Source organism: Streptopelia decaocto (genome assembly GCF_964273445.1).
Source record: "Streptopelia decaocto genome assembly, contig: HAP1_SCAFFOLD_2216, whole genome shotgun sequence".
Classification (NCBI taxonomy): domain Eukaryota; kingdom Metazoa; phylum Chordata; class Aves; order Columbiformes; family Columbidae; genus Streptopelia; species Streptopelia decaocto.
This window is the reverse complement of record NW_028115187.1, coordinates 781-18,911: the sequence shown is the minus strand read 5'-3', so window position 1 is coordinate 18,911 and position 18,131 is coordinate 781. Positions and strand designations below refer to the sequence as shown.

At 67.3% G+C, this 18,131-nt stretch overlaps 3 protein-coding genes and 1 long non-coding RNA gene across 4 annotated transcripts; 3 read left to right on the top strand and 1 right to left on the bottom strand.

Annotated features, from left to right (window-relative positions):
- The first annotated feature begins 1,631 nt into the window (after positions 1-1,631).
- Positions 1,632-4,091, top strand: LOC309452881 (small nuclear ribonucleoprotein Sm D2-like). Its single transcript, XM_082077543.1, has 3 exons — positions 1,632-1,737; positions 2,716-2,895; positions 3,712-4,091. Coding segments are annotated over exons 1-3 (357 nt in total). The 5' UTR covers positions 1,632-1,735; the 3' UTR covers positions 3,887-4,091.
- A 706-nt stretch (positions 4,092-4,797) lies between these two features.
- Positions 4,798-5,459, top strand: LOC309452882. Its single transcript, XR_014186660.1, has 3 exons — positions 4,798-4,873; positions 5,221-5,308; positions 5,388-5,459. It is a non-coding gene; the product is annotated as an uncharacterized lncRNA (long non-coding RNA).
- Positions 5,460-5,929: 470 nt separating this feature from the next.
- MEIOSIN (meiosis initiator) lies at positions 5,930-8,532 on the top strand (the record flags this gene model as incomplete). Its single annotated transcript, XM_082077541.1, has 4 exons — positions 5,930-6,053; positions 6,713-6,899; positions 7,438-7,527; positions 8,276-8,532. The coding sequence occupies 4 exons, from the start codon at positions 5,930-5,932 to the stop codon at positions 8,445-8,447; spliced, it is 573 nt and encodes a 190-aa protein (XP_081933667.1). The 3' UTR covers positions 8,448-8,532.
- A 148-nt stretch (positions 8,533-8,680) lies between these two features.
- On the bottom strand, positions 8,681-10,151 carry LOC309452880 (cytochrome c oxidase subunit 7A1, mitochondrial-like). Its single transcript, XM_082077542.1, has 4 exons — positions 10,039-10,151; positions 9,734-9,829; positions 9,140-9,224; positions 8,681-8,787 (listed from the first exon to the last, which is right to left on the bottom strand). Exons 1-4 carry the CDS (start codon positions 10,054-10,056, stop codon positions 8,732-8,734), a joined length of 255 nt encoding a protein of 84 aa, XP_081933668.1. The 5' UTR covers positions 10,057-10,151; the 3' UTR covers positions 8,681-8,731.
- Positions 10,152-18,131: the final 7,980 nt, after the last annotated feature.

Genomic DNA, 18,131 nt, shown 5'->3' with positions numbered 1-18,131 from the left:
GAGGGTGCACAAGGAGGCACAGAGCTTGCACGAGGATGCACGAGGTGCTCGCACGAGGGTGCACAAGAGGCTTGCACGAAGGTGCACGAGGGTGCACGAGGAGGCACAGCGCTTGCACGAGGGTGCACGAGGAGGCACGAGGAGGCACGAGGGTGCACGAGGAGGCACGAGGAGGCACGAGGGTGCACGAGGAGGCACGAGGGTGCACGAGGGTGCACGAGGCATTCGCACGAGGAGGCACGAGGGTGCACGAGGGTGCACGAGGCATTCGCACGAGGAGGCACGAGGGTGCACGAGGGTGCACGAGGCATTCGCACGAGGAGGCACGAGGAGGCACACGACACTCGCATGAGGACACACGAGGATGCACGAGGATGCACAAGGACACACAGAGCTTGCACAAGAATGCACAAGGCGCTTGCACGAGGACACACGAGGACACACGAGGCTCCGCAGGGACCCCTCATGTCGCCCCCCACTCGGGGACCCCCCAGTGACCAACTCCTGTGCCCCCCCAAGTCCCTGGGACACCCTGTGGGGGCCCGATCCTGCCACACCCCCCTCAACCCCCCCACCCCCCAGGACCCAGAACCAACTTTAGCCCCGGGACCCCCCCCCCCCCCCCAAAACGGGGTCCCTGTCCCGGGACACACCCCCCCCGCCCGGGGCCATTTCTGGCACCCCCAGGCTCCTTGTCCCAGGACCCTTGTTCCCCTGTCCCCCCCCCCCCCAACACCCCGAGGTGCCGGGACCCCCCCCAGGGTCCCAACCGACCCCCGCCCGCCCGGGGGGGGCGGCTCCTGCCCCCCCACCGGCCCCAGGGGAACCAATCCCGTGTGTCCCCGCCCGGGGTCCCGGGACCCCCACCCCGGGGGCGGCTCCTGCCCCCCCCCGCTCCCCCCGTCCCCCGGTGTCCCCCCCGGTGCCCCCCGCCCGTACCTCGCCCCGGTTCTCCCGTCCATGGCGCCGCCGCCGCCACCGCACCCACCGCGCCGAGCCCCTTCCCGGGCACGCCCCCCTGCCCGAGCCACGCCCCCCGCACACACCCATGGCCGCCGGCCAAGAGCCCCCCGGCCTGACCCCGCCCCCCGGACACACCCATTGGCCGCCGGCCTGACCCGCCCCCTCTCCACCCCTTTGGCCCCGCCCCCCTCCTGGCCCGCGGCCAATCGCCTCCCCTCCCTCCAGCTCGGAGCCCCGCCCACCACTCAGCCCGCCCTCTCGCCAGGAGGCTCCGCCTCCACACTAGGCCACGCCCCCTTGGGCTCCGGGCCAGACCACGCCTCCAACACACCGGGCCCCTCCCCTTTCTCAGCGGGTTGGGAGGGGGGGGCACCGCTGCACCCCCGACCCCCTCCTCACCACAACGGCGGGGTCCCCAAACCCCCCCACCCACTCAGACCCCCCCCCAGGGCGCCTCAGGCCCCTCCCACGGCCCCCAGACCCCTCCCCCCTCCCCCGACCATTTTAACCCTTCTCCCCACGCCCGTTTCCAGGCCCCCCATTCCCACCCCCTCCAGCCGTTTCCAGGCCCCCCCCTCCTGCCGCCGTGGCTTCGCCTCGGCCCCGCCCCTTTTTATTCCCACGCCTCTTCAGTTACCACGCCCCTTTTATTATCCGCCCCCTTTGTTGCCCCGCCCCCGCGTCTCCCGCGCATGCGCGTTGGCCGCTTCCCGCCTACCGGAAGTGGCTCCGTTGACCGGAAGCAGAGCGGAGACGCGGGAGCGGCATCACCATGTGAGGGGGGAAACCGGACCGGGGGGGCGGGAAACACCGGGGGGGGGGCGGGAAACACCGAGGAGGGGGCGGGAAACACCGGGGGGGGGGAGCCGGGGGGCCCGATCCCGCCGCCCCCGCGCTGTCCCGGGCCCGATCGCCGCGCGGAGGCTCCCGGGGTGTCCCCCGGCCCCGCTCGGTGTCCCCGTCACCCCCCCCCGTGTCCCCATGGTGTGTCCCCCAATGTCGCCGTGATGTCCCCCAATATCCCCATGATGCCCCTGTGCCCCCATCGTGTCCCCCTGATATCCCCATGATGTCCCCCCAATATCCCCCAATGTCCCTGTGTCCCCATCGTGCCCCCCCCATGTCCCCATGGTGTCCCCATGATGTCCCCCCAATGTCCCCATGTTCCCATCGTGCCCCCCCCGATGCCCCCCCAATATACCCCTGTCCCCATGGTGTCCCCCCACTGTCCCCCCAATGTCCCCGTGTCCCCAGGAGCCTCCTGAACAAGCCCAAGAGCGAGATGTCCCCACATTGTCCCCAATGTCCCCCCACTCCATGGCCGTGCTGTCCTCCCGCTGTCCCCCCACTGTCCCCGTGTCCCCAGGAGCCTCCTGAACAAGCCCAAGAGCGACATGTCCCCGTGTTCTCCCCCCATTGTCCCCATGTCCCCCCCACTCCATGGCCGTGCTGTCCCCATAGTGTCCCCACGATGTCCCCGTGTCCCCAGGAGCCTCCTGAACAAGCCCAAGAGCGAGATGTCCCCGTGTTCTCCCCATGTCCCCCCACTCCATGGCCGTGCTGTCCCCATGGTGTCCCCCTGATGTCCCCAATGTCCCCGTGTCCCCAGGAGCCTCCTGAACAAGCCCAAGAGCGAGTTGTCCCCATGTTCTCCCCCCATTCTCCCCATGTTCTCCCCCCATTGTCCCCATGTCCCCCCCACTCCATGGCCGTGCTGTCCCCCTGATGTCCCCAATGTCCCCGTGTCCCCAGGAGCCTGCTGAACAAGCCCAAGAGCGAGATGACGCCCGAGGAGCTGCAGCGGCGCGAGGAGGAGGAGTTCACCACCGGGCCGCTCTCCGTGCTCACCCAGTCGGTCAAGAACAACACCCAGGTCCTCATCAACTGCCGCAACAACAAGAAGCTGCTGGGCCGCGTCAAGGCCTTCGACAGGTCCTGGTGTTGTCCCCCATTGTCCCCAGGGTCCCTAAGTGTCCCCAAGGGTCACCTCAGGGTCCCCAGGGTCACCCCAGGGTCCCCCCACCATCCCCAACTCATCAACTGCCACAACAACAAGAAGCTGCTGGGCCACGTCAAGGCCTTCGACAGGTCCTGGCGTTGTCCCCAAGTGTCCCCAGGGTCCCCAAGGGTCACCTCAGGGTCCCCAGGGTCACCCCAGGGTCCCCCCACCATCCCCAACTCATCAACTGCCGCAACAACAAGAAGCTGCTGGGCCGCGTCAAGGCCTTCGACAGGTCCTGGTGTTGTCCCCCATTGTCCCCAGGTGTCCCCAAGGGTCACCTCAGGGTCCCCAGGGTCACCCCAGGGTCCCCCACAGTCTCCATTGTTCCCCAGTGTCACCCCACAGTCCTCCAGTGTCCCCCACAGTCCCCAGAGTCCCTCAGGGTCACCCCAGTGTCACCCCAAGGCTACCAGGGTCTTCCCAGAGTCCCCCCACAGTCTCCAGTGTCCCCCAGTGTCCCCAGAGTCCCCCCACAGTCCCCAGTGTCACCCCAGGGTGACCCCACAGTCCCCAAGTGTCACCCCAGTGCCCCCCAGTGCCCCTTTATTCTCACATATCCCCCCCGCAAAGTCCCTGGGGGGGGTCCCCAAATTCCCCCACCCCATATCCCTCCAATGCCGCTGGGACCCCAAATCCCCCAGGGCCCCCAAATATCCCCCGCTCTCCCTCAGCGTCCCCCCAAACCCCTGGGTGATTCGGGGGGGGGGTGTCACCCCAAATGACCCCCCGTGTCCCCCCACTCGTAGGCACTGCAACATGGTGCTGGAGAACGTCAAGGAGATGTGGACCGAGGTGCCCAAGAGCGGGAAGGGGAAGAAGAAGTCGAAGCCGGTGAACAAGGACGCGTACATCTCCAAGATGTTCCTGCGCGGCGACTCCGTCATCGTGGTGCTGCGCAACCCCCTCATCGCCGGGAAGTGAGGGGGGGCCCCGAAACGCACCCTTATCCCCCCCCCAGTGCGCTGTGTTCCCCCTTTACCCGCCCGGGGGGGGGTTGTGGTACAAGGGGGATGTTTTGGTGGGGTTTTCCACCTGGAATCCACCCAAAATATCACCTGGTGGGGGTGGAATTGGGGTGGGGTGTGCTCGCCCCCCCACCTGGAGTAATAAAGATGGTTTGTTAGGACCTGGTGTTAATCTGTGCCGCCCCCAGCCCAATAATCTGCCCCCCCAGGGGTCGAATTTCTCCCCCCCAGGGGCTGAGTTTCCCCCGCAAGGGCTGAATTTCCCCCCCAAGGGCTGAATTGCACCCCCCAGGAGTCAAATTGTCCCCCCAGGGCTGAATTTCCCCCCTCAGAGAATGAAGTACCCCCCCAGGGGCTGAATTCCCCCCCCAGAGGATAAATTGCCCCCCCAGGAGTCAAATTGTCCCCCAGGGGCCGAATTACGCCCTGCCAGGGCGCGGGAAAACGGTTTGTAAGCACGGGGGGGGCGGGGTTTGTGTTGGACACGCCCCCCACTCCGGGAGTACCGCCCCTGATGGCTTCGCGTAGGCCACGCCCCTTCCTGAGGCGTCGTCCAACCGGAGGACGAGACACCGCGGGGCTCCGCCCCTTCCCCAAGCCACGCCCGCCCGACGAAAGCCGCGCCTCCCGGCGAGGGCCACGCCCCCCCGCTGAGCCGCCGTCCAACCGGAGGAGGCGACATCGTGGGACTCCGCCCCTTCCCCCAAGCCACACCCACCCCGCGGAGGCCGCGCCCCCAGGCGGTTAGCGCCGGTGCCGCCCAGGCGAGGTGTGAGCGCGGGAAACGCGGGACGAGGCCCCGCCCCCCCGTGCCCCCCCCCGCCGGGGTTTGCGGGCCCTCCCCCGGGTCCTGGGGGCCCCTGTGACCCCCCCCCGCCTGTGTCCCCCCCCAGATGCGGCAACCGGGGGGCAGCACCCGGAGCCCAAAGCCCCGAAGCCGCCGGTGAGACGGGCAGGAAAGGGGGGGTGGGTCCCCCGTGTCCCCCCTTCAGTATGGCCCCCCCACACCCCCTAGCAGCGTGTCCCCCCCATATCACCTCCCCAATGTTCCCCCCCATGTCCCCCTCCCGGCGCCACCCCCCACCCCCAGTGTCACCCCCCCAAGTGTCATTCCCCCCCATTGTCACCCCCAGTGTCCCCCCCCACAGAGCCCCCCCCCCACCCCAGTGTCAGCCCCAGTGTGTGTGTGTGTTCCCCCCCCCCCCCCCCCCATATCACCTCCATAATATCGCCCCCATGTGTCCCACTGTCGTGTCCCCCCCCCCGGGTGTCCCCCGATGTCCCCCCCAGGCCCCCCCGCCGGGACTGGCGCTCGCTGCTGCCCGAACTGGCCCGGATGGTGCCCTGGCCCCGCGGGACGGGGGGGCCCCACACCCAGGTACGGGGGGACACCCATGGGTGCTGGGGGGGGCACCCAGGTCTGCACCCCCACCCACGTGTGTCCCGTCCCCCCCCAGCGGCAGGTGCTGGAAAACGTCCTGAGCTACATCCGGTTCCTGCAGAGGACCCTGAGCAGCGTCCGGGGGGGGCAGGTAATGGGGACCCCCCCCAATTCAGGGAAACATCCCCCCACTTGGGGACATCCCCAGTGACCCCCCCCCCTCAATTAGGGACCCCTCCAGTGACTCCCTCCCACAATTGGGGACCCCCCACTGACCCCCCCCCATTGGGACCCCCTCACTAACAACCCCCTTCCCCCCCAGTGACACCCCCCCAAAATTGGGGACCCCCGAGTGACCCCCCTCCCATTGGGGACCCCACCAGTGACCCCCCCCCAGTGACCCCCCCATCCCCACAGGCCCCCCCGCTGACCCGGTGACCCCTCGGGGGGTGACCCCGTGGTGACCCAGAGGTAGGTGACACTGGGGGGGGGGGGTGTCACCGGGGGGGCACCCATGGGTGCTGACCCCCCCCACCCCCCCAGGCTGGTCCCCTATGAGGACGAGGACCCCCCCAAAGCCACCAGCCCCTGGCTGGGCCCCCCCTGGTCCATACTGGGATGAACTGGGCCGGGCCGGGGGGGTCCCCGTGTCGCCCCCCCGCGGCGCTTGGGCCCTTGGGGCTCAGCCCCTCCCTGGTGGCTTCGCCGCCCCCCCCGGGCCCCCCCGATGACGTCATTCGAGGTGGGTTTGGGGACAGTGGGGGGGGTGACAATGGGGGTGTCCCCCCCCCAGCTTGGTGTCACCCCCAGTGTGTCCCCCCCAGATCTGTTCTCTGACATCTATGGCAGCCTGAAGGTGGGAATGGCCCCCCCGGGTCACCCCCGTGTCCCCCCAATGTCACCTCAGTGTCCCCCCCGTGTCCTCATTGTCCCCCCCACCCCAATGTCACCCCCCTATTGTCACCCCCCTATTGTCACCCCCATTGTCATCCCCCATTGTCCCCCACAATGTCCCCCCCATTGTCCCCCCAGTGTCTCCCCCATTGTCCCCCCACCCCGTTGTCCCCCCTATTGTCCCCCCAGTGTCCCCATTGTCCCCCCACCCCATTGTGCCCCCATTGTCCCCCCACTCCAGCGTCCCCCATTGTCCCCATTGTCCCCCCACCCCATTGTCCCCCCAGTGTCCCTATTGTCCCCCTCACCCCATTGTGCCCCCATTGTCCCCATTGTCCCCCCCCATCCCAACCTCCCCCTCATTGTCCCCCCACCCCATTGTCCCCCTCACCCCACTGTCCCCCCAGTGTCCCTATTGTCCCCCTCACCCCATTGTCCCCCCCCATCCCAGCCTCCCCCCCATTGTCCCCCCACCCCAGCGTCCCCCGTTGTCCCCATTGTCCCCAGGCCCCCGCGGTGGCGGCGCCCGAGCCCGGGGGGGCGGCGCGGGGGCCCCGTTGGGGACGTCGCGGGGCCAGAAGGGCCGGGGGGGGCGGGGGGGGGAGGGGCCGCGGGGCCCCCCCCCCCGCGCCAAGAAGAAATGTGTGAACGGCTTCATCATGTTCTGCCGCATCAACCGCAAACCCTACATCAGGTGACACCGGGGACACGGGGACATGGGGGGGACACCGGGGGACACGGGGACATGGGGACATGGGGGACATGGGGGGGACACAGGGGACATGGGGACATGGGGGACATGGGGGGGACACAGGGGACATGGGGACATGGGGGACATGGGGGGGACACAGGGGACATGGGGACACGGGGCCATGGGGGACACGGGTGGGGACACAGGGACATGGGGGACATGGGGGCCATGGGGGGATGTGAGGACATGGGAACAGTGGGGACATGGGGGGACATGGGGACCCTGGGGAACACGGGGACACTGGGGGACATGGGGGAGATGGGGACAACAGGGACATGGGGACGCTGGGGACAATACGGGGAGGCCGGGGACAGTGGGGGGTGGTGACATGGCGGGTGACAATGTCAACGCCAACACCAATGTCATTGTCAATGTCACTGTCGCTGTCACCATCACTGTCACTGTCAATGTCACATCACTGTCAATGTCACTGTCACCATCACTGTCACTGTCACCATCAATGTCACCGTCCCCGTCCCAGCGCCCACCCGGGCCTGGCGTCCACGGCGGCCACGCGGGAGCTGGCGCAGCTTTGGCGCAGCCTGCGGCCCGACCAGCGCCGGCCGTACTGGTGCGTCCCAGTGTCCCCAGTGTCCCCAGTGTCCCCACCTGTCCCAATGCATCCCCAATGTGTCCCAATGAGTCCCCAGCTGTCCCCACCTGTCCCAATGCATCCCCAGCTGTCCCCACCTGTCCCAATGCATCCCCAGCTGTCCCCATGTGTCCCAATGCATCCCCAATGTGTCCCAATGAGTCCCCACCATGTCCCCACCTGTCCCAATGCATCCCCAATGTGTCCCAATGTGCCCCCATGTGTCCCCGATGTGTTCACACGAGTCCCCGATGTGTCCCATTGTGTCCCCAGAGGGTCCCAATGAGTCCCAGATGTGTCCCTGATGGGTCCCAGATGTGTCCCCAAATGTGTCCCTGATGGGTCCCAAATGTGTCCCCAATGTGTCCCAGATGTGTCCCCAACGTGTCCCTGATGTGTCCCCAATGTGTCCCCCATGAGTCCCAATGTATCCCCAATGTGTCCCAATGTGCCCCCATCATGTCCCCAATGTGCCCCAAATGTGTCCCCAATGTGTCCCCGCTGTGTCCCTAATGTGTCCCTGATGAGTCCCCAATGTGCCCCCACCATGTCCCCCATGTCCCCCCGTGTCCCCCATGTCCCCCGTGTCCCCCCGTGTCCCCCATGTCCCCACCGTGTCCCCCCGTGTCCCCCCGTGTCCCCCATGTCCCCCGTGTCCCCCCGTGTCCCCCATGTCCCCCCGTGTCCCCAATGTCCCCCCGTGTCCCCATGTCCCCCGTGTCCCCAGCGCCCGCGCCCGGCGCTTCAGCCGCCTGCACGACCGGGTGCTGCGTCCGGCCAGCGGTGACGCCGACGGTGACAGCGGCAGCGACGCCGACCCCCCCGCGCCGCTGCAGCTGCTGCTGGACGCCCGGGGGGGGGGCGCCCAGGGCCGGCCCCTCGTGTCCCCAGCCCCCTGATGTCCCCCCATTGTCCCCGTTCCCAGCGCTTTTAACCCCAAAACTATTTATTGGCCCTGGGGGGCTGGTCCTGCCCTGGGGGGAATGGGGACCCTGGGGACATTGGGGACAGCGGGGACCCCCCCGCCGTGACCGTCCCCCCGTTGAGTTGAGCAATAAAACCCCGTTGGTGTCTCTGCCCCCCCCTTGTCCCTCTGTGTCCCCCCCGCCGTGTCCCCAGTGTCCCCAACAGCTTCAATGGAGCCTTTTATTGTGAGGGGGGGAGGGGGAGGCCGGACCCCCCCTCAGTTCTTTTTGGGCATTGAGGCCCGAGCCAGCGACCAGAGCGAGTAGCAGGCGCCTGGGGGGACAGGGGGGACAAGGGGGGTCAGGGGGACCCAGGCGTCCGGGAACCCCCACAAGAGCCCCCCCACCCCAAAGGAACCCAGGCGTCCGGGAACCCCCCCACAAGGGACCCAAGAACCCCCCCAAGGGACCCAGGCGTCCGGGCTCTCAGTCCTCCTTCGCCACCCCCCCATGCCCCCCCCGCCGCCACGGGGACCCAGGCGTCCGGGCACACATTCCTCCACCCCCCCCGGTTATAAATAGAACCCAGGCGTCCTGCCCTCCCCCTCCCCCCGCTGCAGGGGGACCCAGGCGTCCTGTGCCCCCCCCGGGGTGTCCCCCCCCCCAGGGGTGTCCCCCCCCCGTACCCACGGAGCAGATGAGGGCGGTCAAGTGATAAAGCGCCGAGTCCAGCGCCCCCCCCTTGAGATGAACCGGGAGCCCGTTGTCCGCCTGGGGGGGACACGGGAGGGACATCGGGGGGGCTTGTCCCCACCCCGCCCCCAAAAGGGACCCAGGCGTCCGGGCCCCCCCTGTCACCTCAAAGGGACCCAGGCGTCCGGGACACCCCACCCGGGGACTCAGGACCCCACCCCCCAGGAACCCAGGCGTCCGAGAACCCCCCCAATGGATCCAGGCGTATGGGCCCCCCCCTCACCCCAAAGGGACCCAGAACCCCCCCCACCTGGGGACCCAGGCGTCCGAGAACCCCCCCAAAGGGACCCAGGTGCCTGCACCCTCCCCCACCCCAAAGGGACCCAGGCGTCCGAGAAGCCCCCGCAAAGGGACCCAGGCGTCCGGCCCCCCCCTCACCCCAAAGGGACCCAGGCGTCCGGCCCCCCCCTCACCCCAAAGGGACCCAGGCGTCCGGGCCCCCCTTCCACCCCCCCACCCCAAAGGGACCCAGGCGTCCGGACCCCCTCCCTCCCCAAAGGGACCCAGGCGTCCGGGCCCCCCCTCACCTGGAACAGCTTCTGGTGTTCGGGGACGCGGTTGTGGAGGCGCCGGGGGGGGGACACGGGGGGGCCCAGCGAGCGGAGCAGCGCGGGGGGGGCGGCCTGGGAACGGACCCCCCATAGGACCCCCCATAACCATAACGGCCCATTCCAGCCCAGGACCCTCCCATACGACCCCCCCCATTCAGGGCCCACCCCGACCCGCCATTTCTCCCCCCCCCCCACTCCAAAAGACCTTCCCAGGCGCCCCCATTTCCCCCCCACGTTGCCCCCCCACACTTAGCCCCCCTCCCCCCCCGCCCCCCCCCTACCCGCAGGACCCTCATCATCCTCTCTCCGGTGTCACCACCAAGGGCACCGGGGGGGGACACACACACGGGGGGGGCGGGGCCACCGGGAAGGGGGCGGGGCCTGGTGACCCCACCCCTTGTACTGTCACGTGGTTCAGGTAATTTCCCCCCCCCCGCCCCGGGTCGTGTCCCCGCCCCCTCCGGGGTTCTGTGACCCCCCCGTGACCTCCCCAGTGTCCCCATGACCCCCCCAGTGTCGTTGTGACCCCTCCATGGCCCCCCCATTGTCCCCATATGACCCCACGACCCCCCCCAATCACAATCTCTGGCAAAGGGTTTTATTGAACCACGACCCCCCCCCCAATAAATATCCCGTAAAAAGCAGAAAAAGCGTCAAAAAGGGGCAGTTTGGGGGGGGGTCCCGACTATCACACAGTGATAAGGGGACAGTGACCCCCCCCTGGGGACAATAAGGGCCAGAGGTGTCCCCGTGTCCCCCCCCGGGGCAGTTGGGGGGTCCAGGTGTCCCCATGTGTCCCCCCCACCCGATGTCACACGATGGGGCTGGGGAGGTGACAAAAAGGTGACAAAAGCCACCTCCACATGTCCCCGGGTGTCACACACAGACCTGGAGACCAAGGGGACCAAGGGAAGGTGACAGATCAGGGTGACAAAGGCCACCTTGGCATTGCCACCATGTGTCCCCAAGTGTCCCCATGTCACACGAAGACCTTGAGACCAAGGGGACCAAGGGAAGGTGACAGATCAAGGTGACAAAGGCCACCTTGGCATTGCCACCACGTGTCCCCAAGTGTCCCCATGTCACACGAAGACCTTGAGACCAAGGGGACCAAGGGAAGGTGACAGATCAAGGTGACAAAGGCCACCTTGGCATTGCCACCATGTGTCCCCAAGTGTCCCCATGTCACATGAAGACCTTGAGACCAAGGGGACCAAGGGAAGGTGACAAAGGAAGGTGACAAAAGCCACACTGGCGCTGCCACCATGTGTCCCCAAGTGTCCCCATGTCACATGAAGACCTTGAGACCAAGGGGACCAAGGGAAGGTGACAGATCAAGGTGACAAAGGCCACCTTGGCATTGCCACCACGTGTCCCCAAGTGTCCCCACGTCACATGAAGACCCTGAGACCAAGGGGACCAAGGGAAGGTGACAAAGGAAGGTGACAAAAGCCTTGCTGGCGCTGCCACCGCGTGTCCCTGGTGTCCCCAAGTGTCCCCATGTCACACGAAGACCTTGAGACCAAGGGGACCAAGGGAAGGTGACAGATCAAGGTGACAAAGGCCACCTTGGCATTGCCACCACGTGTCCCCAAGTGTCCCCACGTCACATGAAGACCTTGAGACCAAGGGGACCAAGGGAAGGTGACAGATCAAGGTGACAAAAGCCACACTGGCGCTGCCACCACGTGTCCCCATGTCACACGAAGACCTTGGTGAGGGTGTCGGTCCCAAGGTGACCAAGGGAAGGTGACAGATCAAGGTGACAAAAGCCTCGCTGGCGCTGCCACCGCGTGTCCCTGGTGTCCCTGTGTCACACGAAGACCTTGGCCGGGGTGTCGGTCCCAAGGTGACCAAGGGAAGGTGACAAAAGCCACCTCCACGTGTCCCCAGGGATCCCATGAAGACCTTGGTGAGGGTGTCGGTCCCAAGGTGACCAAGGGAAGGTGACAAAGGAAGGTGACAAAAGCCTCGCTGGCGCTGCCACCGCGTGTCCCTGGTGTCCCCAAGTGTCCCCATGTCACACGAAGACCTTGGCCAGCCCATCGGCGCTGAGGTGACAAACAGAAGGTGACAAAAGCCACCTCCACGTGTCCCCAGGGATCCCATGAAGACCTTGGCCGGGGTGTCGGTCCCGAGGTGACCAAGGGAAGGTGACAGATCAAGGTGACGAAGGGCTCGCTGGCGCTGCCACCGCGTGTCCTGGTGTCACACGAAGACCTTGGCCAGCGCGTCGGCGCCGGCGCTGGCGCCCAGGCCGCGCCGCGGGTGGAAGGCCACGGCCAGGACGCCCTCGTCGTGGCGGCGCCGGTGCGCCGGCAGCTCCTGCACGCACGCGCGGTGCCCCCAGTGCCACAGCCGCAGAGAGCAGTCGTGGCCTGGGGACAACGGGCGTGTTAGGGGTGCTGGGGACAACGGGGACATTGGGGATGTTGGGGGCAACGGGGACACTGGGAGCAATGGGGGTGTTGGGGGCATTGGGTCCAATAGGGACTCTGGGGACTCTGGGGACAATGAGGGCAATGGGAACAATGGCAGTAACGGGGACATCGGGGGCAATGGGGACATTGGGGGCAATGGGGGTGTTGGGGACGTTGGGGGCAACAGGGACACTGGGGGCGTTGGGGACGTTGGGGGCAATAGAGACATTGGGGCTGTTGGGGGCAGTGGTGGCAATGGGGACGTTGGGGACATTGGGGACGTTGGGGGCAATGGGGACGTTGGGGACATCGTTGGGGACGTTGGGGACATTTGGACAATGGGGACAATGGGGATGTTGGGACAATGGGGACATTGGGGGTGTTGGGGATGGGACAAGGATTGGTTGGGGACAGTGTTTGCTGGGGACAGGGACGGGTTGGGGACAGGGACAGGTTGGGGACAGTGTTTGTTGGGGACAGGGACGGGTTGGGGACAGTGTTTGTTGGGGACAGTGTTTGTTGGGGACAGGGACGGGTTGGGGACAGTGTTTGTTGGGGACAGTGTTTGCTGGGGACAGGGACGGGTTGGGGACAGGGACAGGTTGGGGACAGTGTTTGTTGGGGACAGGGACGGGTTGGGGACAGTGTTTGCTGGGGACAGGGACGGGTTGGGGACAGGGACGGGTTGGGGACAGGTTGGGGACAGGGACGGGTTGGGGACAGTGTTTGTTGGGGACAGGGACGGGTTGGGGACAGGGACGGGTTGGGGACAGGGACGGGTTGGGGACAGGGACGGGTTGGGGACAGGGACAGGGCCACTCACTGCCGGACATGAGGAAGCCACCGCTGGGGTCGATGGCCAGGCAGGTGACAGCGTCCAGATGTGCCACCATGGAGTGCACCACGTGACCTGCCGGTGACACCGGGGGTGACGCAGTGACACCCCCGCGCCCCCCGCACCCCCCGCAATGTCCCCGAGTGTCCCCAACCTGCGCGGGTGTCCAGGAAGCGGATGGCGCGGTCGTCGCCGGCGGTGACAACGACGGGCTGGCCCGGGTGACAAACCACCTGGTTGATGGCGCCGCCACCTGCGCGGGGACACGGGGGACGCTCTGGGGACCCGCTGGTGACAATGGGGACGGGGGGGACGCTCGGGTCACTCACGGGTGTCCAGGAGCAGGAGGGGCCGCGCCACCGTCACGTCGTAGAGCGCGGTCACCCCCGAGCGGAATGCCACCGCCAGGTGACACGGCTGCGTGGCCGAGAAGGTGACGGAGGTGGGGACACCGTGCTCTGCGGGACACGGGTGACAGGGGTGTCCCCAAGGCCGAGGGGACATCCCTGAGGTGGGGACACCGTGATCCAGGAGGATGGGGACATGGGGGTGACAGGGGTGTCCCCAAGGCCGAGGGGACATCCCTGAGGTGGGGACACCGTGATCCAGGAGCATGGGGACAGGGGGGTGACAGGGGTGTCCCCAAGGCCGAGGGGACATCCCTGAGGTGGGGACACCGTGATCCAGGAGCATGGGGACAGGGGGGTGACAGGGGTGTCCCCAAGGCCGAGGGGACATCCCTGAGGTGGGGACACCGTGCTCTGCGGGACACGGGTGACAGGGGTGTCCCCAAGGCCGAGGGGACATCCCTGAGGTGGGGACACCGTGATCCAGGAGCATGGGGACAGGGGGGTGACAGGGGTGTCCCCAAGGCCAAGGGGACATCCCTGAGGTGGGGACACCGTGATCCAGGAGGACGGGGACATAGGGGGTGACAGGGACATCCCGAGGTGGGGACACCAGGAGGATGGGGCCATGGGGGTGACAGGGGTGTCCCCAAGGCCAAGGGGACATCCCCTGAGGTGGGGACACTGTGATCCAGGAGGACGGGGACATAGCGGGTGACAGGGACATCCTCTGAAGTGGGGACACTGTGATCTAAAAGGGGGTGACAGGGATGTCCCCAAGGCCGAGGGGACGTCCCCTGAGGTGGGGACACCAGTAGGATGGGGACACAGAGTGACAGGGGTGTCCGCTGAGGTGGGGACACCAGGAAGATGGGGACACTGGGTGACAGGGACGTCCCCAAGGCCGAGGGGACATGCCCTGAGGTGTGGACACCATGATCCAGGAGGATGGGGACATGGGGGGTGACAGGGACATCCCAAGGTGGGGACACCAGGAGGATGGGGACATGGGGGGTGACAGGGGTGTCCCCAAGGCCTTGGGGACTCTGTGATCCAGGATGGGGACATGGGGTGACAGGGATGTCCCCTGAGGTGGGGACACCAGGAGGATGAGGACACAGGGTGACAGGGATGTCCCCTGAGGTGGGGACACCAGGAGGGTGGGGACACCGGGTGACAGGGATGTCCCCTGAGGTGGGGACACCAGGAGGATGGGGACACCGGGTGCCGGGGGTGTCCCCTGAGGTGGGGACACCAGGAGGATGAGGACACAGGGTGACAGGGGTGTCCCCTGAGGTGGGGACACCAGGAGGCCGGGGACACCGGGTGCCGGGGGTGTCCCCTGAGGTGGGGACACCAGGAGGCCGGGGACACCGGGTGCCGGGGGTGTCCCCTGAGGTGGGGACACCAGGAGGCCGGGGACACCGGGTGCCGGGGGTGTCCCCTGAGGTGGGGACACCAGGAGGCCGGGGACACCGGGTGCCGGGGGTGTCCCCTGAGGTGGGGACACCAGGAGGCCGGGGACACCGGGTGCCGGGGGTGTCCCCGTGGCCGACTCACCGCTCTGCGCGTGGCAGGTGACGAGGGGGGCGGCGGCGCGGGGGTCCCAGAGGCGCACGGTGCCGTCGGCCGAGCAGGACGCCAGGCGGTCACCCGCGGGGGACAGGGCCACGGCCCACACCGCGTCACCGTGACCCCGCAGCACCCCGCGCAGGTCACCGGGGTCTGCGGACAACAACGTGTCACCGGGGGCGGGGGAAGTGGCACTGGGGACAGCGGGAAGTGTCACCGGGGGGTCTGGGGACAGTCGGGAGTGTCACCGAGGGACAGTGGGAAGTGTCACCGGGGGTGGGGGGCAGTGGGAATGTCACCAAGGGACAGCAGGAAGTGTCACCGAGGGGTCTGGGGACAGTCGGGACTGTCACCGAAGGACAATGGGATGTGTCACCAAGGGGTCTGGGGACAGTGGGAAGTGTCACCGGGGGGTCTGGGGACAGTCGGGAGTGTCACCGAGGAGAGGGGACAGTGGGAAGTGTCACCGGTGGACAGTGGGAAGTGTCACCAAGTGGTCTGGGGACAATGGGATGTGTCACCAAGGGACAGTGGGAAGCGTCACCAAGGGTCTGGGGACGGCAGGAAGTGTCACCAAGTAGGGGGACAGCGGGGAGTGTCACCAAGGGGTCTGGGGACAGCGGGAAGTGTCACTAAGTGACAGTGGGGAGTGTCACCAAGGGGTCTGGGGACAGTGGGAAGTGTCACTAAGTGACAGTGGGAAGTGTCACCAAGGGGTCTGGGGACAGTGGGGAGTGTCACTAAGTGACAGTGGGGAGTGTCACCAAGGGGTCTGGGGACAGTGGGGAGTGTCACTAAGTGACAGTGGGGAGTGTCACCAAGGGGTCTGGGGACAGTGGGAAGTGTCACTAAGTGACAGTGGGGAGTGTCACCAAGGGGTCTGGGGACAGTGGGGAGTGTCACTAAGTGACAGTGGGAAGTGTCACCAAGGGGTCTGGGGACAGTGGGAAGTGTCACCAAGTGACAGTGGGAAGTGTCACCAAGGGGTCTGGGGACAGTGGGAAGTGTCACCAAGTGACAGTGGGGAGTGTCACCAAGGGGTGGTGACACCGTGTTGTCCTCCCAGCCAAGGGGGTGACATCCCAGTGGGGACACGCGTCCCGAGGGGGGTGACGCGGGGTGGGGGACACGCGGGCGGTGACGTCACCGCTGTCACCGAAGGGGCCGCACCCACCGTAACCGTCGTAGGGGTCAAGGTCAAGGTCAAGGTCGGGCAGGCGCCAGCGCCGGATGTCACCGTCCACCCCCCCGCTCACGCAGGTGCCACCGTCCCCGGCCACGGCCACGGCCAGCACCGCGCCCCTGGGGACAAGGAGGGGACAACGAGGTGACACCGCTGGCCTGGGGCTGCCTGAACCCCGTGGTGTCCCCAAGTGTCCTCAAACTTGCCCTGAGTGTCCCCAAGTCTGCCCTAAGTGTCCCCAAACTCACCCTGAGTGTCCCCTCGGTGTCCCCAAACCCGCCCTGAGTGTCACTTGGTGTCCCCAAACCTGCCCCGAGTGTCCCCTTGGTGTCCCCAAACCCGCCCTGAGTATCCTCTTGGTGTCCCCAAACCTGCCCAGAGTGTCCCCTTGGTGTCCCCAAATGTCCCCAAACCCGCCCCAAGTGTCCCCTGTCCCCCACGGTGTCCCCAAGCGTCCCCAACCTGTGTCCCCGGAAGGCGTAAACCGGCTCCACGTCCAGCGCCGCGCTCCTGGTGACAAACAGGGGTGACAACAGCGCCCGAGGGGGGTGTCCCCCAGCGTTTGTCACCGTTGTCACCTACTTTTTGGGGACGAGGGGCTTGTGGAGGTTCCAGAGCTTGATGGTGGCGTCCTCGGAGGCGGTGACGAGCGCGGGGGCGTTGGGGACAAAGGCCAGCGCCCGCACCGCGTCGTAGTGACTGCGCAGCGTGAACCTGGGGCTCCAGCTCTTCTTGGTGTCACCGGGCTCAGGGACCTGCGGGGACAGAGCGGGGACAGGGCTGGGGACACCCAGTGGATGGCTGGGGACACCCAGGGGACACTTGGGGACACTCAGGGCAGGTTTGGGGACACTTGGGGCAGGTTTGGGGACACTCGGGGACACTCAGGGCAGGTTTGGGGACACTTGGGGCAGGTTTGGGGACACCCTGGGGACACTCAGGGCAGGTCTGGGGACATGTGGGGACACTCAGGGCACGTTTGGGGACACCAAGGGGACACTTGGGGCAGGTTTGGGGACAACAAGTGACACTCCAGGAAGGTTTGGGGACACTCAGGGCAGGTTTGGGGGCACTGAGGGGACACTTGGGCGGGTTTGGGGACACCAAGTGAAACTCAGGGCAGGTTTGGGGACACCAAGCGGACACTCGGGGCAGGTTTGGGGACATTTGGGGACACTCGGAGAAGGTATGGGGACACTGAGGGCAAGTTTGGGGACACCAAGTGACACTTAGGGCAGGTTTGGGGACACCAAGGGGACACTCGGGGCAGGTTTGGGGACACCCTGGGGACAGTGGCCGCTGAGGGCAGGTTTGGGGACACCCTGGGGACACTTTGGGGACCTGGGCGGTGACTCACGTCACAGCCGAGCTCGTTGTCGTTGGTGACAGTCAGGCCCGCCAGGTCCCCGAGGGTGACGTCCCCGTCCCCAACGCTGTCCAGGATGAAGACGTCGGAGATGCCCAGAGACCCTGCGGGAAACGGGGGGCTGGGGGCGGCCCTGGGGGACAGGGACCCCCCGGGGGACCCCTCGGGGGACACTGTGACCCCCCCGGGTGACACAGGGACCCCCAGGACCAGGGTGACGTCCCTGTCACCGATGACCCTTTGGAAACGGGGGGCTGGGGGTGGCCCTGGGGATGGGGGGACATGGTGACCCCCCCGGTGACACAGTGACCCCCCGGTGACATTGGGACCCCCCCAGGTGACACTGGGACCCCCGTTACCTTCATGTGGCCTCGGTGGCCCCGCGCTGCCGCTTTTCGGGGGGATCCCGTCCACGTCCCCTGTGTCCCCCAACCCCCCCCGCAGCCGCTCTGGGGGGGACAAGTGACAATGGGGGGGCGTCAGGTGACACCGAGGGGTTCAGGGGGGTCCCCCCAAACCTGTCCCCCCCCTCACCGAGCTCGGGGGGTCTGGGGGGGCCCCCGGCGTCCCCCGCGCCCAGGAAGTGGAACTCGCCCAACGCGTCCTCGGAGTCGTCGTCGTCGTCATCGTCATCGAGGGGGGGGCTGGGGG

Excerpts from the sequence above, each read along its gene's own strand:
- LOC309452881 (XM_082077543.1), top strand. Across the intron at positions 2,896-3,711 it reads CGCGTCAAGGCCTTCGACAG|GCACTGCAACATGGTGCTGG; the intron begins GTCCTGGTGTTG and ends CCCCACTCGTAG.
- LOC309452880 (XM_082077542.1), bottom strand. Across the intron at positions 9,225-9,733 it reads AACACCAGAAGCTGTTCCAG|GCGGACAACGGGCTCCCGGT; the intron begins GTGAGGGGGGGC and ends TGTCCCCCCCAG. Across the intron at positions 8,788-9,139 it reads CGCCCTCATCTGCTCCGTGG|GCGCCTGCTACTCGCTCTGG; the intron begins GTACGGGGGGGG and ends CTGTCCCCCCAG.